This window comes from Trachurus japonicus, chromosome 8, assembly GCF_045865225.1.
Source record: "Trachurus japonicus isolate A0001 chromosome 8, Traja_1.0".
In the NCBI taxonomy this organism is placed as follows: domain Eukaryota; kingdom Metazoa; phylum Chordata; class Actinopteri; order Carangiformes; family Carangidae; genus Trachurus; species Trachurus japonicus.
The window spans coordinates 4,173,281-4,200,248 of record NC_140914.1 but is presented as its reverse complement, the minus strand read 5'-3'; the positions used below and the strand labels follow the sequence as shown (position 1 = coordinate 4,200,248).

Below are 26,968 nucleotides of genomic sequence, written 5' to 3'. Positions count from 1 at the left end.
GATAATTCATTTTATTGAAGGCGCCAGGGAGGGCTGGTGACAGTCACATTCACGCATCCAGATATAAAAATCTTTGGCTGCGAGATAAAAACTACATGAATCTCATAAAGAGCTCTCACTTCTGGTGGTGTTGAACTATGAGAAGACAAAATGCAGACAAGGGAAATGAATATAATAATATTTTTTAGAGGCTACCAAAAAAAAAAAAAAAAAAACCTACAATTTAAAAATTTTGCTTTATTTAGAAATAATTAATAAAATCATAATTAGAAAATGTCAATGAGTGTGAGGTTTTTATAAAATTAATATCAAAGGAGGTAAGCAACTGGACTTAGTTATTTGACTAGGAATAACTAAAACAAAAAAGTCCAGTTGCTTTCGATTTAACCTCCTTTGAGATACTATGACCTGGACAAATGAGAATATGCACAAAATTCATATATATTCATTTAAAAAAAGAGAAAAGAAAAGCCTAAAATAGTTTCAGGCTCAGAGAACATAATTTAAACATTTATTTTTTAATCAAATAAAACATTTTGGGGGGTAATAATAAAAAAAGTTCTCCCAAAATAAAGCAATTTCTTCCGTGATAAAAACAAAAACAAAGAACGTTTCCAAAATAAAAGCCCCACTTCCTCTCCCCTGTGGGTGGGCGTGTCATCCATGGTCTGGCGCCGATGACGCGTTTGACGTCACAGACCAAAACCAAAACATCAGTTGGCTCGTGCCTGCACGTCTCTCCAACCTGTGGCTAAAGCCGTTAGCCGTTAGCCGTTAGCCTGCGAGCTAACGGACGTTAAAACCCGTTGGTTTTAATGTGACAACAACAGCGTCACAGACGTGACGTCACCACCAGCTCCTCGCGGCCAGAGCAGAGTGTCGTCACGCGGCGGGCGGCTGCAGGTGAGACAGGTAACGTTAGCTCACCTGCTGTTTGTGTGTGTGTGTGTGTGTGTGTGTGTGTGTGTGTGTGTGTGTGTGTGTGTGTGTGTGTGTGTGTGTGTGTGTGTGTGTGTGTGTGTGTGTGTGTGTCGTGTTTTCACAGTTAACGGTTGGTTGATGGTTCGTTGCCCGGTGGAAACTCGTCTGTTGCTCCGGTGCGGACGTCGTCGTCAAGGTGACGGTGTTAAACCACAGAGAGTCCGGTCACCGACAGTTACCGACAGACACCGACCGACTGGTGAGACAGGCGGAGGTGATCGATACCACAGGGAGGCGGCTAACGGCGGCTACACGTTAGCATCGAGACAGACAGGAACAATCAACCCGGATCGATAGGAAACATCGATCCAGGCCTGTTAAACGTCTACAGACAGAGAGACAGAGAGACAGATAGATAGATAGATAGATAGATAGATAGATAGATAGATAGATAGATAGATAGATAGATAGATAGATAGATAGATAGATAGATAGATAGATAGATAGATAGATAGATAGATAGATAGATAGACCTACCTATGAGACAGATAGATAGACAGACAGACAGACAGGTAGGTAGGTAGGTAGATAGGTAGATAGATAGACAGACAGACAGATAAATAGACAGACCTATGAGACAGACAGACAGACAGACAGATAGACAGATAGATAGATAGATAGATAGATAGATAGATAGATAGATACATTTCATTTCATTTCATTTCATTTATTAGTTTATTTCATAGGGACAGTGCACCACTAATCAACAGAGTTAAAAGAAAAACTGTAAGTGGGCCAGAGTTAGCCAACAAGATAGATAGATAGATAGACGGACGGACGGACGGATAGATGGATAGACAGACAGACAGATAGATAGATAGATAGATAGATAGATAGATAGATAGATAGATAGATAGATAGATAGATAGATAGATAGATAGATAGATAGATAGATCTTCCTGTTGCAGTTTTTCTAAATAAATGTTCAGTTCTGTTGATCGATAACCACCACAGTACTGTAGCTGCTCAAGAGTGTTTTACTTCTGTAGAAACATTTACATGTTATATATTATATAACTTATTATATGATATATAGTATGTATGATTGATTGATTGATTTGTTTACTGTGCCGAGCCTCACATGGGATTACAATACACTAGACAATACAAATCAAGATGGATAACAAGTCTCCTCATAAATATGTGTCAATAGACTCATGCAGTTTATCAAAATAACTAAAACATAATAGTCTGTAGTCTGGTGTAGGATGTAATGTTTTCTATCCCAGAGTCCATGCTTTTTCAATAAATCTAGTTCTTCACCTGAATGACACAGAGGACATTGAAACAGAGAGTGAAATTCATCCTTCACTATATCGAGGTCACACAAAACACACATACGCTGCTCTTCAGTATTTATAACTTCTATATGCTGTCTATGCTTCAGTTTATACTGTGGTTTAAATGGACAGAACCATCCAGCCCTGGGTAATGTCACCATTTTTAATGAATTAACTAAAGAAAAATCAGATTTTCTTTTCAATGTGTGATCTTTATCTGAAGCTCAGATGTTGACTTATTGAAAATGTATTGGATCAATAGTCTTGATGGGTGTCTGTGCTGCCTGATGATGATGTTGTTTTCAGGATCGGGAAGCGGAGCGCGGAGGCAGAGGCGGCTGCCGGCGGAGCAGCGAGCCCGGTCCACGGCAGCAACATCATGTCGGAGAGTCCGGAGAAGAGCTCGTCGGTGTCGGCCCAGGAGCTGAAGGAGCAGGGCAACCGGCTGTTCCTCAGCCGCAAGTACCAGGAGGCTGCAGCCTGCTACAGCAGAGCCATAGTAAGGAGGAGATGGACAGTCAGTAGCTGTAGAAATACACAAAACCTAAATATGGAAATAAAAAACTGGTAATGGAAACACCCTCAACGGAATTTTAAATCGAAAGCAACTGGACTTGGTTATTTGAACTGATGAAGCCTCTTGGATGAGAGGTGAAACGTCTTCCTAGACAAATAACCAAGTCAGGTTGCTTTCGATTTAAAATTCCTTTGAGATACTATGACCTGGACAAATGAGAATATGCACAGGCTTAATGAAAACACCTACATTTCAAATATCGCTAAGACATTTTTACGCTCTCATAAAGTGTTTTTATTTTTTTCAGACGTATCGATATACTGTAACAAGGCAAGGCATCTTTATAGCGCATTTCATACCAAGGCAACTCAATGTGCTTTACATAAAGACAAAACATTAAAAAAAGAAGCATAAGACAGAATAAAAACAAACAAAACACTAAAAACAGAGTTAAAAGCAAGAGCAAATATAAGTAAAATAAAATAAAATAGATAAAGTTTTAAGTTCTCAGCTATAAGCACGTGTAATGGAAACACTTATTTCAGTTGGAGAATCACACAGCTGATTGAACATATCCCAGGGCGTCCTGAAATGTTGTACCATAGTTCGTCTGTGAAATCCTCATTCACATCCTCTCCCAGAAAACCCTGATTCGTGGCCGCTGCTACACATCATAATATAATAATAAATAATATATTTATTATATAATATAATATAGGGGTTTTGCCTTTGAGCAGTCAACTGCTGCCTTCGTCTTCTGTTAAAAACAATAACAGCTGAGATCGCTGTCCCAACACCATGGAAACGTAAAACCCTTATGTCCATCTTCCTCAAAATTAAGTCTCACGGGACAAGAATTTAACAGAATTATGGGATATCGTGAGACTAGACTTTACGAGAGTTTGCAACACTTGCAAATAGCAATTGTACTGTTTCGAAAATTTCAGAAATATCGCTCTTATTTTGTGAAAACCTGTGATGGAAACGCAGCTATTGTGTCTCTGTGACCATGTTTCCATCCACATGTTTTTATTCGCGTTAAGCAATATTGAATTAAAAAAGCCTCATGGAAACAGTAAAATTAGATTAAACATCATGAATATTGTAAAAAGTTAATATAGTCGATCTCACCTTGATCGATACAAAGTTTATGCGCCAAATTCTGATCCTGGAAACAGTTTTTTACCAGATAAATGTGAGTTGTGATCATGTTTCATGTCAGTTCTGCTCCGTGTTCCAGCTGTTATAGACACATAACAGCGGAGTAAACAAAGAAAAGCTGCAGGTGAACAGGCGACAGAAGGATGAAGGATGGACGTCTTTCTGTCCTGCAGTTTAGTACAAACATGAATGGAACCAACTTAAACTGCAAGAAATCAATTCGATACAGGAATATCAAAGTCAAACTCAGCTTTATTGTCAATTCCACATCCACAATATGTACGGGACATAAGAGAATCGAAATTGATCGCAAAACAGCTCATGACGTCATTACACGCTGCTTTTTATTTGATTTTAAAGGTCTTAGATGGAGACGCACTTGAACCGGCGTTATTTGCATTAATATTTTTATTGATCTTCAGATAATTGGATCAACAGGTGGATGGAAACACGATCTCTGTATCTCTGTGTCTCCCCCTCCCCAGACCCACTGTCCGTCGGTGCCGGCCTACTACACCAACAGAGCGCTGTGCCACGTGAAGCTGCAGCAGTACGACCGCGCGCTGGCCGACTGCCGACACGCCCTGGAGCTGGACGGCCAATCGGTGAAGGCGCATTTCTTCATGGGGCAGTGTCACCTGGAGACGGAGAACTACGACGAGGCCATCGGCAACCTGCAGAAAGGTACCGGGGGGTCGGGGGGATTCGAACATGTGATCGTCTGCTGAGCTCGTACTCAGAGAAACAACAGACATCATCTTTATTTTTATTTTCATCTTTTTTTCCCTTTGGAAACTATCAGAATGTGTAAATAGTAAATATCTTGTCTGTAGAAAACTAAAATAATAATACACTGATGTTGATTAAAATATTGAAAAAGAGTGTTTCATGTTTAAAGGGATAGTTCAACATTTTGTCAAATTGGCCCATCACCATAATCCCTATAGTCATAGCAGTAGGTTCGTTACCTTTAATTGTCGGTGCAAGCTATTTTTAGAACGGCGGAGCAGAGCCGTGAGCTGCTCAGAGCTACACTACAAACGGAGGCTCATTATGGGATTTCTTGGTTTCTAACTCATCAAACTCATCAAATACACAATCCAACAACTCCACAACGCTCTGGTGGACAAGTTGTGAGCTGCACATTCACCACGCTACGAGATAATAACACAACGTTACCACACAGAGTTGTTTTAGAGGGAAATTCATGCAAAACCAGCTGATGCACGTTGCCTTCAGGGACAGTTTTTCATCAAGCAGTCTCGGTATTTGCTCCGCTGTTCTAAAAATATCTTGCACCAACAATTAAAGGTAATGAACCTACTCCTAAGACTATACGGATTATGGCAATGGGCCAATTTGCATGATGCCACTATACCGACTCAGTATGAAGAGCAATGGACCAGTGATAAAATAAGGACTAAACCAAAACTGAACATTTAGAACAACAGCAGCCCAGAAAATAATGTTTTATAGAGTTTAACAATAAAATCAACATCAATATTTGACCTCTTATGGTTGAAACTTTACGGTTTGTGAAGTTAGAAGAAGAATTTTGTTTCCTGCTGCTTCTTTTATGTGGAGCTGTAAAGTTTCATCAAATAAAATCAGAGTTAAAGTTACATTAGATATGAAACATTTGGAGCTCGTTACCCTGATTGTCCAGTTCATTTGATGCATTTACTTTTATTTCCTCCTTGTAGAAATAACAGGGTATCCGCGGGGTCTTGAAAAGTATTAAAAGGTGATAAATCAATTTGGGGAAAATTAAGACCCTTAAAAAGTATTAAAAAGTCTTTTCATGACTTTATAAAGTCTTACATTTTGAAGGTATTTTTTTCTGAATTAGCTGTCCAAGAGTTTGAGTCCTAAAAAACATTGTGAAAGTGTTTGAATTTATTCATTTTATTAAAAAACAAAGATGAACTGGTACATAAAAAAGAAAAGAAGATTGTTGTTTTTGTTTTTTGAGAGTAGAGCAATGTTTTTTTTTTTGATAAACTTTGCCTTTTATTTATTATCCCAGCCTATTTTGAATTCTGTTGTATCATAGTGGTCTATAGTCTTTATCACAAACTAAAACTGTTACATTAAAAGTGTCACTGATGTAAATGGTTACAGCTTGAAGTGGCGGTGAGGTGTTGAAAAATATTGAAAAGGTCTTGAAAAAGTCTTTAAAAGGTATTAAAATTAACTTCAAGATTCCTGTATACACCCTGAATAATCTTTTAATTTGTTGCTTAATTTAGTGTTTGTGTCCAGATTTTTTGTAAAACTCGTGTTCTGTGAAGCTTCTATGACATTTCCTAGCTCTAACTTTACAACCCTGATCATCAGCTCGATCATAAATGAAGACAAGACACCTCTGTTCATGTGCTGTTTTGTTTTGTTTTGTTTTCTTTCCTCCAGCTTACAACCTGGCTAAAGAGCAGCGTCTGAACTTCGGCGACGACATCCCCAGCGCTCTGAGGACGGCCAAGAAGAAACGGTGGAGCAGCCTGGAGGAGAAGAGGATCAACCAGGAGAGCGAGCTGCACGCCTATCTCAGCAAACTCATCCAGGCCGAGAAGAGGAGGCAGGTTTACTTTAGTTCTTATTTTAGAGGAATTTACTAGTTTTTATTTGGTTTTTATTTAGTCTTAGTGGTAGTTTTTATTTATTCTTAGTTGTAGTTTTTATTTAGTTTTTATTGAGTCTTAGTTGTAGTTTTTATTGAGTCTTAGTCTTAGTTGTAGTTTTTATTGAGTCTTAGTTGTAGTTTTTATTGAGTCTTAGTGGTAGTTTTTATTTAGTCTTAGTTGTAGTTTTTATTTAGTTTTTTTTGTCTTAGTGGTAGTTTTTATTTAGTTTTTATTTAGTCTTAGTTGTAGTTTTTATTTAGTTTTTATTTAGTCTTAGTTGTAGTTTTTATTTAGTTTTTATTTAGTCTTAGTTGTAGTTTTTATTTAGTTTTTATTTAATCTTAGTTGTAGTTTTTATTTAGTTTTTATTTAGTCTTAGTTGTAGTTTTTATTTAGTTTTTATTTAGTCTTAGTTGTAGTTTTTATTTAGTTTTTATTTAGTCTTAGTTGTAGTTTTTATTTAGTTTTTATTTAGTCTTATTTGTAGTTTTTATTTAGTTTTTTATTCAGTCTTAGTTGTAGTTCAGGTTTTAGGAGAAAGCCTCTGTCAGACCTCTGAAGATGAACTTGTTCCATTTTTAGTTGCATCCATCCCATAATGTTCCCATCAGTCCTCATCAGGTTCCATTCACTCTTATCTCGCTGTGGGTCGTAACTCCAAGTCGTTTTCTTCCTGCAGCTTTAGACATCGACAAGAAAACTACAACTAAGCTGCTGTTATCTGATGAAATTTACTTGAGTTTTACTTCGTTCATTGGAACAATTATCATTTTAATTTCCATTTCAGTTTACTAAACTTATTTTTTCACTGCTAGTCTTAGTTTTAGTGAACTATAATAACCCTGTTGTGTCCACAGAGAGCTGGACGGCTGCAGACAGAAACAAGACGACAAGTCCGACGACGGCATTCAACACAATCTGAACGAGATCCACACCAAACATGTAGGTTTCCCTCAGATTTATTTATAGGATTATTATTTTTTTTATTGTGTTTTTTTTTTTGTTTTTTTCTGTATCCCAAATGTATTTTTCCAGGAACACTTGTGACTTCTCATGTTATTATCTGACCTTACCCTTTGTGCCTTGAATGTTTTACCATTTGAGCTGCTTTTTTGAAAATTCAGAAAATTTAAACATAAACAGATCTGGGTGCACGGAAGAAAGGATGTCGCAAAAAAGAAATAGAAACCTGCACTCACTTATACAGTAGATAAATATATTCAATTTATTTTCGGCTCTCATATTCGATATAGAATCAATAAAATCAACGATGACAGGAGAAACAGTTTCTTACAGTGGAGTGAAAGCAGCCGTAACGTCTGAGCTCTGTGTCTCTGCAGGACAAGTACCTGTCGGACATGGAGGAGCTGTTCTGTCAGGTCGACGAGAAGAGGAAGGTGAGCGAGTCGCTCTGCTGCCGACGCTCCGTTTTCCCGTCTCGTCTGTCTTGTTTTGTCTCAGAACTTGAACATCTAACGCCGGCGTGTTGTGTTTTGTTTTGTTTTGTTTTGTTTTATTTGTGACGTGTGTTTTGACAGAAGCGTGAGATCCCAGACTTCCTGTGCGGGAAGATCAGCTTCGAGCTGATGAGGGAGCCGTGCATCACGCCGAGCGGAGTCACGTACGACCGCCGAGACATCGAGGAGCATCTGCAGGTGAGTGTCAAATCAGATTTGAATTTCAAACACTTCTTATGTTAAATATTCAAATTATTAATATTTTTTTTAACTCATTATATTTACACCTCTACCAGTTTATTATTGCGTCCTGCGTCCACTAAAGCGAGGCCGTTTTTCAGGGCAGGGACCCCCTACTATATATATTGTAGAAAATTTTACATTAAACTGGACCTGTTGCCGTGTATAAAGCCATTCAAATAATACACAGGTTCATATATTAAACATACTGCATACAGATTGTTTGCACTTCCCATATCAGTGTACTTTTTTATTTTAGGACTTTTTTTTCTTGTATTGTTTTAAATCTTTTTATTGTGACCATGATGACCTGCCTCCTTGCACTTTGCACTTTTCTACCAACTCATTTAAAGGGACAACGAGGAGTTTTGGAAAGCAAAGTGTTCTCACACTACATTTACCATGAGCCTCCGCGCGCACGGTGAAATTCTTGGACCGATGCAAGACAGATGTCTCGCCAAGAATGTTTTTATTCATCAAGAATTAAAGTCAGAGGTTGGAAGACGATCACATACCGTCGTAGTTCCCACCATAAACGGAGATTCGGCGGCGTTATTCTCATGACTCGCCGGGCAGCGTCCGTGAAACCGAAAGTAAGGAAACGCTGGTCGGCTCGACCAGCATTTCCACCACTAATAATAACAAAATAACCATAGAGACAAAACCATATATTTATAGAAAATGGGCCCATTAACAAGTGTGGGTAGCGTAGATTCATCCACATTAATATGAGACTTTTTTATTGTCGCAGAATTTTTGGTTCTGCCGATGGAGAAACTCCTGGTTGTCCCTTTATTTATATATTGCTGCTGGTTTATTGTGTGACTGTATTGTCCAGCATCGAGGGGGGAGTGTGGTCCAATTTCGTTGCATTGTTGGACTAACCCTAACTCTTATGTAATGACAATAAAGACTTATCTAAATATAAGTAGGGGACCGGGCCACTGCCGTTTACAAACAGACGTTGTTCACTGAACCCAGTGCCAGTATCAACAATGTCCGTCAACTCATCATGCAGACAAGCTATTTAAATTCGGTTTTTTAATTGTAACATAAATGTGGAAAATAATCTAACCAATAATTTAATCAACCAAAGATTTTCGCTTCCACGTTGTTGCAGAAGGAACGCGTTGGAACATCAGTTTCCACCGTTCCCATTTATAAAATACTTAGAGGGATAGTTCAACATTTTGGCAAATTGGTTATATTATAGGTTTATTGTTGTTTTAGAGGTAAATTCATGCAAAACCGCTGATGCGTGTTGCCTTCAGGGACAGTTTTTCATCAACAGTCTCTGCATTTCCCTCTAAAACAACTCTGTGTGGTAACGTTGTGTTATTGTCTCATAGCGTGGTGAATGTGCAGCTCACAACTTGTCCACCAGAGCGTTGTGGAGTTGTTGGATTGTGTGTTTGATGAGTTTGATGAGGGAAACCAAGAAATCCCATAATGAGCCTCCGTAGCGTAGCTCTGAGCAGCTCACGGCTCTGCTCCGCCGTTCTAAAAATAGCTTGCACCGACAATTAAAGGTAACGAACCTACTGCTATGACTATAGGGATTATGGCAATGGGCCAGTTTGACAAAATATTGAACTATCCCTTTAATAATTCTGTTTGAATAGCAAATTCGTTCTCACAGCTCTAGTGTGTGTTAAATTGTGTCTCTTCTGTTTCAGCGTGTCGGACATTTTGACCCGGTGACGCGGTCGCCGCTGACCCAGGACCAGCTGATCCCCAACCTGGCCATGAAGGAAGTCATTGATGCTTTTATCATGGAGAACGGGTGGGTGGAGGATTACTGACCAACGAGCAGGAAGGGAATTTTATTTTGACGAAGCCGAAGCCGAAGAAGCTCCGTCTCTGATTTTACGTTTTACTAAAGTTTATCGACCAAGAAACAGACAAATCAGTAGATTTTAATTTTATTTCCTGGAGACAAATGTGTCGTTTCCCACTGATTAATGCAGCAGAGAAAAGATCGTTAGTAAATTAATGAACTCTTACCGTCCCGTGTTGAAAATATAAAGTCATATTCTTCCTCTAATTCAAACATGTAGACACGTTTATTTCCAGGAAATAAAAGTTTGGCACTTTATGGAACAAAACAGAAAAGAATGTTTAAAAGAGAAACAAAACAAACAAACAAAAAAAGAACAAAGAGAAATGAATTAAAAACAAACCAAGTTACAGAAATAAAGAAACAAATAGTCTAAAGTTTGTTTTTCTTTGACCTGGAGTTTATTCTAAGTTCATCGTCCATGTTTGAATTCATCAGTGAGAAAGTTAAAGTTGAGTTTATTTATATAAAGTCTGAGACGTGTCGAGTGTTTTGGTTCATTAAATTTTTAGATTTTAACGAGCAGACGCATCTCGTCCTTCTAAAAACGTCTGTTCGATCCACTGCTGTTACCATGGAAACACAGAGACAACTCACAAAAGTTTAGATTTTGTCAGGAGCTTTGTTGTTGTAATTCTCGTCTCGGCCACCGGAGGCACTGTCACTTCCTCCTGTAGCTTATATGTGTGTGTGTGTGTGTTTTAATCAGCTCAGCGTCAACGTAGTGGATGTAAAGCGTCACCGTGGAGACGCAGGTGGTTTTTGAATCCTGTTTGGTCCGGTTTATTGATGGATGGATGGATGGATGGATGGATGGATGGATGGGCTCACTACAATCAGATTACTCTGTCAGGTCAATCAGATTACACGTGGAAGCTGCTGCTCCGTCTGAACGGTTCAGGTGTAAAATTAGGACCAACGATGCGTTTGCTGGCAAACTGAAGGAGAGGAAACTGGAACGTCCCGTCACTGTGTGTGTGTGTGTGTTTCCAGTTCTTGTTTTTTACACCGATGTCACTTAAAATCTATTTCCTTTTTTAATGACTTACTTAAATGTGTCTTTGTGATTTTTATTTTCTAAACTCAGTTTGTTGTCGAGTGAATTTTCTTCTTTTTATTATTTTTTTTACATACATTTTGTTTTTCAGACTCTGTATCTGTGGATGTCGTGTGTTTGAGTTTCTGTTTAATGTGACCTGAAAGTGTTCACAGTAAAATGTTCATGTTTTCTTTTCTCTGTCTGTCGTTGTTTTTGTTTCTTTCACTCATTAAACGTCGCATGGCGGCGGCCAACTTGAATTTTCTCAGATTAAAGAATCAAATTCAAATTAAAAACATTTTCAGCCTCTGAACTGAATCGACTCATTTATCAATAATCCTGCAGATTGAAACATTTCCGGCTCATTTTCATGTTTTATGAAGTGATTTTATTATCCATTACTCTGCTACTTATTTTATTTAGGGAAAAAAAGAAAAGAAAAAGACTTAACACCAATAAAAATATTGTCAAAAATAACATTTATTTTTCACCTGCTCAGTTTGGTCCTTTCATTCATTCATTCATTCAGTTAAATTAAAACATTACAGTTGGAGCTGCAGGTTTGTGGTTGGTCCTTGATCTTCAGCCCCTCTCATCATCAAACAATGATTTAAAATCTGTAAACACATTAAATTAAATTAATTCTCTCTGAGACAGATTCTTATCGTCTGAGTCTTTGTTCTTCAGTTTTTCTGAGCGGCTTCATCCCTGAATTTAAAGGATAATTACCATTTTTTACAATCTGGACCTTATTTCTAGCATAAAATCCGATCATTTCCTCCCCCAGATAACTTTGGTGTCGTTACAAGTGGTTGTGATGAAATGAGCTCCAGCCGAGAGGCGCGTATATCCGTATAATGGAGTCTACAGGCTCTAAATAACACATTATCTGCAGAGAAACTCCTTAATTTCACCAATATTTAGTTCTGATAGGCTAGTGCTATTCCCCTCTGAGTCCGGGGTTAGCTGTTATCAACATCCGGGGTCTGTAGGTTGTATGTTGTTGTAAGTTATCTGGGTGAGTAAATGATCGTATTTTATGCTAGAAATAAGGTCAAAGATGGTTAAAAAAAACAGCAATTCCCCTGTTTCTTTTTAATTCTTCATTGAACCAAGAGAACTCATTTTTGCCACCACACCCCTTTAAAACATCAACGTCAAACCACAGAGATGAGGTTTGACATCGGTTCTGTCGGTCGACTCTCCTCCCGTCGCCGTGGAGACGACGCTCAGCCGAGGAAGGTGGAGATGAAGACGCTGGTGTCCAGGTTGAGGGTGGCGTGCCACCAGCGGTCGGGGAAATACAGCACCTGGAGGAGAGACAGGAAACAGGAAGCAGGTGAGCGACGTGGAGGAGGAGGAGGAGGAGGGGGCCGAGGGCAGTGTTGTTTTCGTTAACGATGACAAAATATTTTCGTTGACGCCTCTTTTTTTCATGACGATAACGAGACGGTGAGGAGATAAACATCATTGCTCTCAGATGACGAAAACATGACGAGACGTGTGTGAGTTTTCGTTGACGAGATGAGAACAGACGTAAATGTTGGTGGTAGGGCTGTGATCGCCTCTAAATTCCATATTATGGATTGTCATTAGACTCTAAGCTTCACATGATTTAGCAACGGCTCCGTCAACAACAGAACAACGCTGCTGAGACGAGCCGCAGTGCACCGCCGCCCGGTGCTTCTGATCAGAGCAGCAGAGAGCAGCAGGTGGTGATCAGCTGCTCCGGTGACCGCGGTGCAGCCACTCAGCGGCGCTGACGGGTGGTCAGACGTTCAAAATGCACAACATTTCTGCTTATTGTGCGTGTAATCTGTAAATTAAAATCAACAAGTATCTGCAACGCTGCTGCATCCCATCCTTGTGTGGTCACGTCCACCACCTGGCATGCAGCGCATTCTGCTCAACACACCTGCCGTCACTCCACCAGAAGATATATGGACGTATTTTAAATATAATCCAGCAGAAAAAAAACTGAATGCACCAGGCTACTGTTACCACTTTATCTGTGTGTAGGCTGATGCATAATCCTTAGAGACCATAAAGTATTTGCCATTGGGTGGAAACATTATGTGTAAAACCATTCCTTTATTGAATTAAGTTTTCGTCGACTAAAACTATCACATATACAGTAGAAATGACTAAAATTGACTAAAACTAATAAGTATTTTCGTCAAAAAGACTAAGACTAAATCTAAAATGCCTGCCAAAAACAACACTGGTGGAGGGGGAGTCAGTCAGCGGGTCGTCCACTCCGTTACCTCCCCGGGGCGGATGGTGCACTCCAGCGGCGCCTCGTCCAGCGGCAGGTTGGGGTAGGTGTCCGTCAGCCAGGACAGCGTGGTGCGGTTCGGGTGGAAGTGCGGCTCCTTGTCCGGCGGGAAGAGGAACCAGCGCTGCAGGACGAGTTCAACGGGGACACGGTCACAATGAGGGACTATTCATCTCTACAGCTGCAACAGTTAATCAATTGATTCCACTGTGGGTCTTAAAGGGACAGTATGTGACATTTACCCCCATCTAGCGGTGCGGTTGCATGTCGGCACGTATTCTTGCTGTTGCGTTTACGTAAACTCGGGCAGAAGTCAGAAAAACAACACACGCTGCATGTATCAGGATAAACAAGCCTCTATGTAAACAAACGGTCCGCCAGCACGAGGCAAAACAATACAGGCGTGACAATATGTTGTCATGGCGATGTCGTATTGTTTACCTGACCCACGTTTTACCGGCTTTCTCTCGTCGAGTAAAATAACATCCAGTCGGTTTGCCGACGGCGTCACTCACGGCGTCATTCAGGTGTCTGACTGCACCTGAAGGCAACACCAGTGCCTCCGTCCTTCCTCACACTAGCTACACGGTGGTGACAGTTTTAACAGGCGCTGTCTGGAAAACTTTCTCCCCGAGCCGAGAAGCTCCGGCGGCCCGAGTTTGTGGTTACTGACGGCCACGGTGACACTGAACGTAAAACATGGCGATTCAACATGGCAGAGAAGGTTCGGTGAACCCCCCCCTGTATGTTTGTAACGACTTGTAACATCTCATTCTAAGGTACGAGAAAGCGCTCGTTTGTATGCGGGCGCGATTCCACTTTAGTGAAATACGTATTTATGAAAGCGATATTTGTCAATAAAAAGCCAATAAAGTCAATACTGTCCCTTTAACATTAGTGTAATAACTCATCTATCAGACGATGGAGCCCAAACTTTGTGCAAAATTCTATTTTTGAGTAAATCCAGGATGAAAATGTGGGGGGGGGGGGGTTTCCGTATTGGATAATGCAGGCGCACGGATTATACATCACGTTGCTCACGATTCATCAGCCACTGATATTGGATCCGTCATCCGTCATTCAAACGTCTGAGACACACACACACACCGAGCTCGGTCTCGCCCCAAGCTTTGAATATCCCGCCCGCTTGATAACGACCAATCAAATTAGTTTTCCTGACTCGGGTAAACTCGTGTGGCAACTCGTGACAACTCGGCACGACAAACAGGACAAACGGCCATTTCTGTACACCTTTAAATTAAAAAAATTAATTGTCAACTATTCTGATAATCTAATAATCAGTTTGAGTAGTTTTTCAAGAGAAAAAAAAGTCCAAATTCTCTGATTTCAGCTTCTTAAATGTGAATATTTCTGGTTTCTTTGTTCCTTTATGACAATAAACTGAGTCTCTCTTTGGTTTGTGGACAAAACAAGACATTTGAGGACGATGTCGTCTGGTGGTTTGAGAAACACTGATTGATGTTTTTCAACATTTTATTGACCAAACAACTAAATGATTAATCGTTTAAATACTGATAATCGTTAGTTGCAGCCCTGTTCATATCAATAACTTTGTAACTTGTGAAAAAGAAAAGAAAAGAAAAAACTGATTATTATTACAATGATATCCCACGGTCATTATAAGATGAGTACTATAAACAAAAACATATAACAGCAGAAAAAATGAATGAAGTAGGTAGACATTGACAGAATCATGTACCTTTCTTCCATAAACGACCTCAGAGTAACCTGGGCCGTGCCAGTGGAAGGGAACTCCTGTTCCTGCTCCTGGACACAAACACAGGATTCATTTATCTTTTATTATTATATTATTATATTATTATATCATGATGATGGTTTCAGTGAGTGAGATTCCTCTGAGATTTCTGCAACTGGTAGACGAGCTGACAGACGAATTAATTTCCCTTTGAGAGTCAATCAGGGTTCCCACTCTTCTCTTGAAATCGTTTTCCAGGACTTTTCCAGGACATTTTCAGCTGCTACAGTTTTTACGGCATACACTGTGTTCTTTTCGTCAATGGTACCTAATTTTGTAAATTTAATCAGTTTGTTTCTATGTTTATTCCTCTCTCATTCTCGCTCCCAGAAATCTCATTTAAAGATGTGCAGTCTATGGCTCTAACTTATGAAATAATCTCTTAAATGCAAAAAAAAATATGAAAAATATATCATAGAACAGCACAGACATGGTTTTTTTTGGGAAACGAAATCCTTAGCAGGGTCTGAAAAAGTCAAATAGAGCTGTGGTAGCTGTGATAAATCATTTTCCAGGACAACTTTTAAGCTTTTCCAGGATGTTTGACTTGTTTTTCTCATATTTCATGTGTTTTTCATGACTGGAAAACTGGTCAAACGTTTTCCAGGTTTTCCAGATTTTCCAGGATGCGTGGGAACCCTGTCAATCTTATTCCTGTTCTTCTGTAGCTGTGTTGTGTTGTTGTGGTGTGTTGTCGTGGTGTTTGCTGACCTGCGATGCCGAAGCTGAAGGCTCCGCTGGTGAGCGGCAGGACGTACGGTGGAGACTCGTAGTGGTCGAACAGACGCTGCCACTCGGTGAAGTTGTTGTCTCCGAAAAAATACAGAGTGTCTGAGGAGGAAAAGGAAGCTGGAGGTTAGAAAGAAACTAACTAAACTATAACAACATCAGCAGTTAGTGTGTCTGTGTGTGAGATTCTGCTCCTTCAATTTGTATTTGATGAACTTTTGGATTCTCCTGAAACTGAGAAACTGAGCCTTAAAACCAGCCGTCAGGACTTCCTGTCACATTGTGATGTCACAACTAAGCCCCGCCCCCTCACCACCTGGACAACACCATCCAACAACAACTTGCAGGATTTGGTTTCTCTGAGTGTTTTATTCTGAAATCTGCTCTGTTTTTTTTTATTGGATCTCTTTAGATAACAGTCAGCCAATCAGAAGAGAGACTCAGAGCCTCCTCCTCTCTTCTGATTGGCTGACACCGACCTGTTGTTACTAGAGCTCCAGAGAGAAGCTGAGAGAGGAGATGGTTTTGACATCTTCTCATGGATCCACACCTTCAACCTTCTGAAACTTTATCATTTACAAATTTACTTTTCGAGTCGTTTTTTTTATGTGAATTTTCAGGCAATTCACATAATTCACATTTTCAGGCTGTTTTTTTCTTTTAGTAAACTTTCATTTTTGAAAACGGATACATCTCCTTATTCATTCTTGTAAGAACAACAACCTTTAAAGGGGACATATTGTGCAAAACTCACTTTTTCATTGTTTTACTATGTGTATTTGCGTATCCAGAGTGCGTCCTCACCCCTTTAACGTCAGTTTTGACAACTACGTCAACATTTTGTAAACTACCATAGTCAGAAAATGTGTCTCTTAACAAGCCGTTTTTAATTTCACAAGTCGGGTGATGTGAATATTCAAGCCCTCGCTCCCATGGTTACCATGGTTACCTCAGCTACCAGAGCGAAGCTTCTAAACCGACCGTTTAGAGCAGGGCTGTGAAACTGGTGTGTAGAGAACCAGCTGTGCTCAGTACTTTGGTTTTTCTAGCCAAAGCATGTTACTAACATTACTTTTAGACATCAAGAAGCAGAAATGAGCAGAATATGTCCCCTTTAATGTCTCTCATGTGGCACCATAATAACAACTTCATCAGTTTGACAAAAACTCACAACAACACACAACAGAAGTGGTTTTTTGTTAATGTTTTGTTTCCTGGGGGACACAATAAAGCAACGCACCAGGCTAACGGCTAACGCTAACAGGCTAACAGTTCATTTTATTTACAGCAGGTCTGAACTCACCGCTGCCGAGGGCGCCGGCCGACTGAGGCTTCAGCAAAACATCCACGTACTCCTGGAACGGGACGTCCACTGGAACAGAGTCAACACAGACACATCAACCAGTAAACAACAACAACAAACAACAACAATAGACTGACAGACAGACAGACGGGCGGATCTGAGTCAACGGCGTCTGACAGAGATAAAACAAAACAAGTTTCTGGCTATGCGTCTCTCCTTTTATTTATTTATTGAGTAACTGCATCCTTAAACTAATTGACTTATTAAATGACTGTCTTCTGCCTCTCCTTTTTTAAATAAAGAGTTCAATCAATCAAAAACATGTCAGGACAACCAGGTAGAAACCTGACAGTTCACTCCTCTGTGATTATTCTGTTTTATGTTGAACAAGAATAAGAAATAAATGGAGGAAATAAAATAATATAATCAAACTGGAGAAAAAAAAAAGTTGAATTTAGAACGTCTGAATGTAAATCAATCATTCTTGTCAATAATTCAGGACAAACTGATAATGAAAAGCTTCTAAAATGTAAATATTACAGACATTTTTCTAGAGATAGATAGATAGATAGATAGATAGATAGATAGATAGATAGATAGATAGATAGATAGATAGATAGATAGATAGATAGATAGATAGATAGATAGATAGATAGATAGATACAGTAGATAGATAGAACGATAGATAGATAGATACAGTAGATAGATAGATAGAACGATAGAACGATAGATAGATAGATAGATAGATAGATAGATAGATAGATAGATAGATAGATAGATAGATAGATAGATAGATAGATAGAACAAACGATAGATAGATAGATAGATAGAAAGATACATAGATAGATAGATAGAACAAACGATAGAATGATAGATAGATAGATAGAACGATAGAAAGATACATAGAGATAGATAGATAGATAGATAGATAGATAGATAGATAGATAGATAGATAGATAGATAGATAGATAGATAGATAGATAGAACGATAGAAAGATACATAGATAGATAGAACGATAGAAAGATACATAGATAGAGATAGATAGATAGATAGATAGATAGATAGATAGATAGATAGATAGATAGATAGATAGATAGATAGATAGATAGATAGATAGATAGATAGATAGATAGATAGATAGATAGATAGATAGATAGATAGATAGATAGATAGATAGATAGATAGATAGATAGATAGATAGATAGATAGATAGATAGATAGATTAGATAGATAGATAGATAGATAGATAGATAGATAGATAGATAGATAGAAAGATACATAGATAGATATAGATAGATAGATAGATAGATAGATAGATAGATAGATAGATAGATAGATAGATAGATAGATAGATAGATACATAGATACATAGATACATAGATAGATATAGATAGATAGATAGATAGATAGATACAGTAGATAGATACAGTAGATAGATAGATAGATAGATAGATAGATAGATAGATAGATAGATAGATAGATAGATAGATACATAGATACATAGATAGATATAGATAGATAGATAGATAGATAGATAGATAGATAGATAGATAGATAGATAGATAGATAGGTACCTTTCTTGTATGAGTAGGTGTTGGCCGTGCTGAGTCTCACTCTCCGGTCGCCGTAGTTCTGCAGTAAACTCGACTTGGAGCAAAGCGACCTGAATTTCTAAAAAAAAAAAATGTTTAAAGACAGAGAGAGAGAGACAGAGATGCGTTCAGAAACTGTCTGAGCCGTCGAGACTTCCTGTGACTTTGTGATGTCACAACAGCAGCAGATACTGACCGTGTTGTCGGTGAGGCCTCGGAGGATGACGGGCCGGCTGTAGGCGTATCTACGGAGACAGGGACACGACGTTCCTCTCAGTCAGACTGTTTGTTTTTATTTTAAACACTTTCGGTTAAAGCAGAAGTAAGCGATATATTTGTGTTAATATAAGTCTTAAATAGTTATATCTTCCGACAGCAATCACTTACATAGAGTGTTTGGACCGAAACACGGGTCTGTCAGTCACTCTGCTCTGCTCTGAGCCCAGGAGAAAACTTTCCTTGTATCCTACAAGTTTTATCCAATGAGGAGAGAGAACGGCATGCAGGGCTGTGTGTGCAGCCAAGGGATGCGCGTGAATGTGGCGACGTAGCGACGAGGACTGTTATGGTGCGTTCAGGGCAACTCGTAACTCGTGTTTTTCCGACCTGTGAAGTGGTACCAGTTCGATCTGGTACGAGTTCACGGGTCAGAAGTTACGAGTGGCCGTTATAGTGACTTTCACAGGTAAAACAGGTCGGAGAAACACGAGTGGGTTGCCTGGAACCCTACAAAGTCGTAAGTCGTGACTTGAAGCTGTAATTTACGGTTTCAAAACGACCGGATCGCATACTTCTGCTTTAATTTCTTTCTTCAGTTCACACACAAAGACGTTTTTACCTCTCGATGAACTGTTGGTACGAGAGCGAGGAGCCGTCGAACACGTCGATGTTACAGGGACCTTCATCCTCCAACCGGAAATCTGAAGGCAGTGACCTGACAACAGAGAGTTTAGAAACAAGGATAAGAACATTTAAAGGGATAGTTCAACATTTTGTCAAATTGGCCCATTGCCATAATCCCTATAGTCATAGCAGTAGGTTCGTTACCTTTAATTGTCGGTGCAAGCTATTTTTAGAACGGCGGAGTAGAGCCGTGAGCTGCTCAGAGCTACGCTACGGAGGCTCATTATGGGATTTCATGGTTTCCCTCATCATCAAACTCATCAAATACACAATCCAACAACTCCACAACGCTCTGGTGGACAAGTTGTGAGCTGCACATTCACCACGCTGTGAGATAATAACACAACGTTACCACACAGAGTTGTTGTAGAGGGAAATTCATGCAAAACCGCTGATGCGCGTTGCCTTCAGGGACAGTTTTTCATCTTCAGTCTCTGTGTTTCCCTCTAAAACAACTCTGTGTGGTAACGTTGTGTTATTATCTCATAGCTGAAGCAGCAGCACAGAAAAATCAACACACGACTGGTTTGAACATTTAGTTATTGAGGCAAAACTTCTAAAGATTATTTTTAAAAACCACTGAAACGTGAAGATTTGACACTTTTCTTTGTTGCATCTGATTGTAAACTCAATTCACTTTAAATATATTTATTTTCAATCTTTTTTGTAGACTTCTTTTGATGCTTATGGTAAATATAATTGATTTTGTCTTTTTTTTTGTCACTTCCATAAATGCTGTAAGTATTTGGTATTTTATGAATAAGTAGAAAATGCAGGTAAATAAACGTAAGTAGCTGAAGTCATGGCTGCAAAGTAGAACCAGTGAGCAATGAGAGGAGACCGGCTTTAAAAGGTTTAAAAAATGTTGTAAATCCTGCACATTGTTGACATGTTAAGTTGACGTCTGCTGACGGTTATTAAACTTCACTGAAGCTGTGTTCATGTGACTGAAGCAGGAGCTGAAGATTTAATGTGAGAAGGAGGTCGAAATGTTGAAAAATGTCTAAATTGTTTAAAATTCTAAAAGAATAAGACACTTTATTTATACAGCACATTTCCTGCAGTGTGCCTCACAGCCAAAGTACATAAAAGGAACAGCAAGCAAATTAAAAAAAGTTGAAAAAACAGAAAAAAACTGAAGTTCAAATATATTGAAAACTGACAGTTAAAGCAAAACTAATGTAGAAGAAGCAGCAGCTGAAGAGTAAAAGTAGGAGGAGGCTGAATGACGTGAAAGAGTTAAAAATGTGTGGAAATATGAACAAAAATATGTAGTAAAATATAATATAGTAAAAATTTTATTTTATTTTATTTTATATTATTTTTATTTTTACTATCTGTATGTGATGTGACCGCTGTTGACTTTGTTTTGTCTCATGTGAGCCTTGCTGGCAAGAGTTTGTGTTCTGACTGTTTTGTCTATAAGTGAGACCAAAGATGAATTTCCTGCCTTGGCGGGACAATAAAGTTTTTCTAATTCTAATTCTAATTCTAATATTTTTTAAAAATCTGTCATTTAAAGAATTGAAATAAAAGTCATGAAATGGTTGGGGGGGAAAAAAAGGTGAGGAAGAACTGTTTCAATGCTTCAGGCTGAAGTTCAACAGTAAAAGAGTTGGAAACACGAAGAAACTAAAGAAACTCCTGAAACTAAATCTTCATTATGTGAACAAAGTGAAACACGTTGAAGTCTGAAGCAGCCGTCAGGTCTCCTCGCTATCGGCTGAGACGATCCGTCAGGTGAGCGATGTCATCGGTACGGTCTGTACTGAACCTGACAGCAGCTCAGGTGTGTCTGGTATGTGACCTCTAACTTTCTAACCAGGTGACTCATGGAGGAGCCGCTCCGTCTCTGTTCAGACTTTTGTCCCTCGTTATTAACTGTGTTTCTTTGTACAATCAAAAGGTTTAAAAATAAAACTCATCATGTGACATCAGGTGACACAAATACAGGATAGACGGATTTCAGAAAAAAGAGGTAAGGAGCATTTATGGGTACAAGTCGGGAACCGGCCTACCTTACATATTTCAAGGGTGCTGAGTCCAAAAAAAAGGTACCCAAGCAAAATTTTGAGTTTTTGACCTTCTAATTTGCATATCAAAATGGCCGCCAAAGCCCATCTTGCTCAGTCATTGGACCATTTCCCCCTAGTTTTTTTTGTAAGTAGGCAATCAAGATGAGGAAATTAAGTTTCTAGATCGATAGTCTAGGGTCAGAGCAAGGATATAGTGTAGGCTCACTGCTTTTTTTATGCATATACATGCAAATGTATAACTTCTAAGGTGGAATTAAGCATTTATGTGTCATTTTTAAAGTGGATATAAATATTCAATAAATGTTACTCTGAAATTTTCCCTGTTGATATGACATATGTATACATATGACATGTATACATAAAAAAAGCAGTGAGCCTACACTATATCCTTGCTCTGACCCTAGACTATCGATCTAGAAACTTAATTTCCTCATCTTTGATTGCCTACTTACAAAAAAACTTGGGGAAAATGGTCCAACGACTGAGCAAGATAGGCAATTTGGTGGCCATTTTGATATGCAAATTAGAAGGTCAAAAACTCACAATTTCGCTTGGGTACCAGTTTTTTGGGATTCAGCACCCTTGAAATATGTATAGTAGGCCGGTTCCCGACTTGTACCCATAAATGCTCCTTACTTTCACTTTTTGGGTACATCCCGTAGTCTAAATGAACGAAAGTAAAGTCTCCTCTCTCGAATCAACTCAACTCATATTTTATGCTCTATTTTAGTCTTATTTTCTTCTTTTTTCCTTCCTCTCTCTTTTTTTCCCCCGTTTCCAATTCTTACTGTTTAATGTTTTTTTTTTAATGTAAACCACATTGAGCTGTCTGCTATAATAACTACATCTGTGTCGGTCACTTTATATAATGAATTGTCTTCTTAGACATTAACCGTCTCAGTTTGTGAGCTCCATGACTGAGTTTAGATTTACTTTTCTTACAGTTTCCTCTCATGTGACGGTTTTTATTGTCATTAAAACTATATTTTATATTTTATTGACTGGTTGCTGAGCAGGAGTGTGTCCTGCTGCTGTTTGTCTTTTAAATAAATAAGTTATAGTGCAATTTTTTACTCTTTTTTTTAGGTTTAGCTTATTATTTATGTATTTTAACTTAATTTATCTGTTTGTCTGTTTGTTTTTATCCCTGTGTCATCATGCTCTCAACATGTTTTACAGTTATATTACACCGTATTTTTATGGAGCATGTGTATTGTTGTATTGCGTCTGATTTGAACCACAGTCAGTGAGTGGTGACACTCTCTAAAGCAAGACCCTTGCTATATTTATAAAATAATAATTATATGGAAACCAAACAGATTTTATTTTATAGCGATTATACACTTATACAAATATATTCATGGGTAGTAGATTCAGATTTTGCCAATAAACCTTGACAATTATGGTCCTTTAAAACTGGACCTTTAAATTACTTTCTTTTTTTTTACATAAAGGTGTGTGTAAAGGTGTGTACTGTGTAGGTGTGTGTCTCAAGTAAATTAGTTACAGTCAGCCATAACCTGAACCTTAACCCTCTCGTCTTTGTCTTTCAAGACCCTAAGCAATATGGAATTCAAAGAAAACATAAATGCATTTAAAATTTTGGTTGGAGTAGGTTAACACACTAAATTGCTGTTAGACCTGACCCAGACCTGCTTACCTTACAGTTATAACAACTAAAACATTAGCACTAACAACTTGCATGAAAGATATATACGCTACTAAGATACATATAATAATATCTAGGCACACAATAAATATGATTCCTAAGTTTGATAAGTTTAACCATAAAGCAGACAGAGCTATCACACAAATAAATGGAGGGGGGAAGTACTTTCTTATATCAAAATTAGTTTTTTCCTTCTAAAGTTGTCTGTGTCTGCTACAGGGTGCTACTTGTTCACATATGGAAGAATAAATTGAGCATATAAGTGGATCAGGAAGTGTTACAACCAGACACAGCTGACAGCATCTCACTGGAAAAACCAACACTAAATCTGCAGATTTCCCTACACTAACTAAACATAAACAGGAATCACTGCAGACATCAATAACCTAATTAATGTCAGAATGGGATTTAGAGACTGAAAACTGAAAATAAAACACTTTTTAGAAACAGCATGGCTCAGCAGCAACACGTCTCTGTCCTGTGTTGTTTGAGTGTTTTGTCCTTTTGCTGCAAAACAGGTTAGAGTGGGTTAACACACTAAATTGGTGTTACAACTAACCCAGATCCATCTAAAACATGAGCACTAACAACTTGCATGAAGGAAATCTACATAGGCACATGATAAACATGATTTAAGTTTGATAACCTTAACCACAAAGCAGACAGAGCTATATAAATGGAGGGGGGAAGTGCTTTCTTACATCAAAATTAGTTTTTTCCCTCAAAAGTAGTCTGTGTCTGCTACTTGTTCACATATGGAAGAAAATTAAGCATATGCAGAGTGAATCAGGAAGTGTTACAACAGCATCACACTGCAACCAACACTAAATCTAAACTAAATTTGTACATAAACTAAACATAAACGGGAATCACTGCAGACATCAATAACCTAATTAATGTCAGAGTAGCTTGCTGCAAAACAGGTTAGAGTAGGTTAATAACAACACACTAAATTGCTGTTACAACTAACCCAGATCCAACTAAAACATTAGCACTGACAACTTGCATGAAGGAAATCTACATAAACATGATTTAAGTTTGATAACCTTAACCACAAAGCAGACAGAGCTATATAAATGGAGGGGGAAGTAGGCCTACTTTCTTACATCAAAATTAGTTTTTTCCCTCATAAATTGTCTGTGTCTGCTACAGGGTGCTACTTGTTCACATATGGAAGGAGTAAACCAGACACACAGCATCTCACTGGAAAAACCAACACTAAATCTGCAGATTTTCCTACACTTAACTAAACATAAACAGGAATCACTGCAGACATCCATACTATACCCTAATTAATGTCAGAATGGGATTTAGAGACTGAAAACTGAAAATAAAAGGCTTTTTAGAAACAGCATGGTTCAGCAACACGTCTCTGTCCTGTGTTGTTTGAGTGTTTTGTCCTTTTGAATTGAAGTTACCTTCTTGCTGCAAAACAGGTTGGAGTAGGTTAACACACTAAATTGCTGTTACAACTAACCCAGATCCATCTAAAACATTAGCACTGACAACTTGCATGAAGGAAATCTACATAGGCACATGATAAACATGATTTAAGTTTGATAACCTTAAAGGGATGTAGCATTTTTTTAAAGTGGGGTTGTATGATCTACAAATAGCCCCTAAGTACTTTAATTGCAGTAGAAGACTCTCTGCACTCCTCCCGTTAGCAACGCCAGCCCATAATAGCCCTGCCCAGAGATTTACAACATACATTGTTGTGAATGGACCCTAAGAAACGGCCAAATAAAAACTGCGTTTTTTCTGCACTTTGAAGGGCTGGAAAAAATTATATATTATAGCGAACGATGGAACTGTGTATTTTTTTTTCACGTAAAACCTCTTTTAGGCTGTGAAAATAGGCCGTTTCTTTGGGTCTGTTCACAACAATGTATGTTGTAAATCTCTGGGCAGGGCTATTATGGGCTGGCGTTGCTAACGGGAGGAGTGCAGAGAGTCTTCTACTGCAATTAAAGTATTTAGGGGCTATTTGTAGATCATACAACCCCACTTTAAAAAAATTATACTATCCCTTTAACCACAAAGCAGACAGAGCTATATAAATGGAGGGGGAAGTACTTTCTTATATCAAAATTAGTTTTTTCCTTCATAAATTGTCTGTGTCTGCTACAGGTCTGTGTCTGCTAGGTACTTGTTCACATATGGAAGAAGGACTAAATTGAGCATAAGTGAATCAGGAAGTGTTACAACAGCATCACACTGGAAAAACCAACACTAAATCTGCAGATTTTGTACATAAACTAAACATAAACGGGGATCACAGCAGACATCATTAGTCTAATTAATGTCAGAATAGAGATTTAGAGACTGAAAACTGAAAATAAAAGGCTTTTTAGAAACAGCATGGCATAGAAGCAACACGTCAGTTTTGTGTCCGTGAACTCACCATCCTCCTCCTCCTCCTCCTCCTCCTCCTCCTCGGTTCTCCTCCGGCGGCTCTGCCCTCGCCGCGGCCCACAGACAGAGCACCAGGACCCGGCAGCAGCTCGACAACACGCCGCCGTTCCGGTCCATCCAGACGCGGGCACAGAAACACTGGTGAAGGTCGGTGGTGGAAACCTGGAGGTGGAAACGAGACGAATTCAACCAAAAACACAGAGAGAGAGGAACTGTCCTCCGACTTCCGGGATGAGGTCCAATCAGAAAACACCACATTCATTTCAACGGGGGCGGTGCTGCGTTCACGGAACCTGGGAACTATGGGCTCTGACAAAATTGAAACCATGCAAATAAACAATGAAAAAATTACGTTTAATTAAACTGAACAAAATAATTATAATAAAAAAATTAAAATCAATTACAAATAAATTATAATATAGTTCTGTTAATTTTGTTTTTGGAATTAGTTCTTATTTAAAAAAAAAAAAAAAGATCTAAATTGAAATTTCTAGTTATTTTTATTGATCATAATTAAACAGTATAGAAGACTGATGTAATATCAAATATTGGTCAACTGGTCAATAATATTATTGTCATGCCGTTCTCTCTCCTCATTGGATAAAACGTGTAGGATACGAGAAAAGTTTTCTCCTGTTCACACCAAACGTGATGCTGCATTGTCGCGCGTCGAGATTACATGTAAAGTCAATGCACAGACGCGATTAGACGCGAAATCGCGCCGGGCAACGCGATACGCGCGTCACACGCGGCATGATGGACGCGATGCCGCGAAAATCGCATCAACGCCCGAGTTGAAAATATTGAACTTTTGACGCGACATTGCGTGACGCTGTGACGCGACAGCCTATCAGCGTTGAGATTCTGACACAACAATACACTGCTACCGACTGCTACTCACCGGAGACAGATGGACAGGCACTCTGCAGCTGAAATGAAGCGCCTGTAAAACTTTAACTTAGTTGGTGTCCTGCCTGGAGATCCTGGCAACAACCCTAGCTGCTAGCAAGTCCTCAAACTCAGCAACAGTCAGTCTGAAGTAGGTACAACGGCCGCGATACGAGCAGGGCTGAGCGGAGTTTTTTTTACCTGCTACACCAGGACGTCAAGGATCAGCTTCACCTCGTCCATTGTC

General features: G+C 38.8%; 2 protein-coding genes across 3 annotated transcripts; one reads left to right on the top strand and one right to left on the bottom strand.

Moving 5' to 3' along the window:
- Positions 1–676: 676 nt before the first annotated feature.
- On the top strand, positions 677–10,440 carry LOC146982379 (E3 ubiquitin-protein ligase CHIP-like). 2 transcript variants are annotated; one of them, XM_085783371.1, is made up of 8 exons: positions 677–903; positions 2,568–2,760; positions 4,425–4,623; positions 6,349–6,518; positions 7,422–7,502; positions 7,901–7,957; positions 8,099–8,215; positions 9,934–10,440. In XM_085783371.1, the coding sequence occupies exons 2-8, from the start codon at positions 2,641–2,643 to the stop codon at positions 10,057–10,059; spliced, it is 870 nt and encodes a 289-aa protein (XP_085639497.1). In that variant the 5' UTR covers positions 677–903; positions 2,568–2,640; the 3' UTR covers positions 10,060–10,440. The 2 variants fall into 2 exon arrangements, with proteins under 2 accessions (XP_085639497.1, XP_085639498.1); XM_085783372.1 differs by having other exon boundaries at positions 734–912.
- Positions 10,441–12,289: 1,849 nt separating this feature from the next.
- Positions 12,290–26,011, bottom strand: jmjd8 (jumonji domain containing 8). The gene is made up of 9 exons (XM_085783373.1): positions 25,823–26,011; positions 19,649–19,744; positions 19,007–19,055; positions 18,793–18,889; positions 17,218–17,286; positions 15,897–16,016; positions 15,129–15,196; positions 13,398–13,532; positions 12,290–12,443 (listed from the first exon to the last, which is right to left on the bottom strand). The coding sequence occupies exons 1-9, from the start codon at positions 25,948–25,950 to the stop codon at positions 12,363–12,365; spliced, it is 843 nt and encodes a 280-aa protein (XP_085639499.1). The 5' UTR covers positions 25,951–26,011; the 3' UTR covers positions 12,290–12,362.
- Between the last annotated feature and the right edge of the window lie 957 nt (positions 26,012–26,968).

Bases quoted from the DNA above. Each gene is read 5' to 3' on its own strand.
- LOC146982379 (XM_085783371.1), top strand. From the start codon at position 2,641: ATGTCGGAGAGTCCGGAGAAGAGCTCGTCGGTGTCGGCCCAGGAGCTG. The intron at 2,761-4,424 runs GTAAGGAGGAGA...CCCCCTCCCCAG, and splicing joins CCTGCTACAGCAGAGCCATA to ACCCACTGTCCGTCGGTGCC. The intron at 4,624-6,348 runs GTACCGGGGGGT...TCTTTCCTCCAG, and splicing joins CATCGGCAACCTGCAGAAAG to CTTACAACCTGGCTAAAGAG.
- jmjd8 (XM_085783373.1), bottom strand. From the start codon at position 25,950: ATGGACCGGAACGGCGGCGTGTTGTCGAGCTGCTGCCGGGTCCTGGTG. The intron at 16,017-17,217 runs GTGAGTTCAGAC...TTTCCTCCTCAG, and splicing joins GGCCGGCGCCCTCGGCAGCG to ACACTCTGTATTTTTTCGGA. The intron at 15,197-15,896 runs GTCAGCAAACAC...GTTTGTGTCCAG, and splicing joins CTTCAGCTTCGGCATCGCAG to GAGCAGGAACAGGAGTTCCC.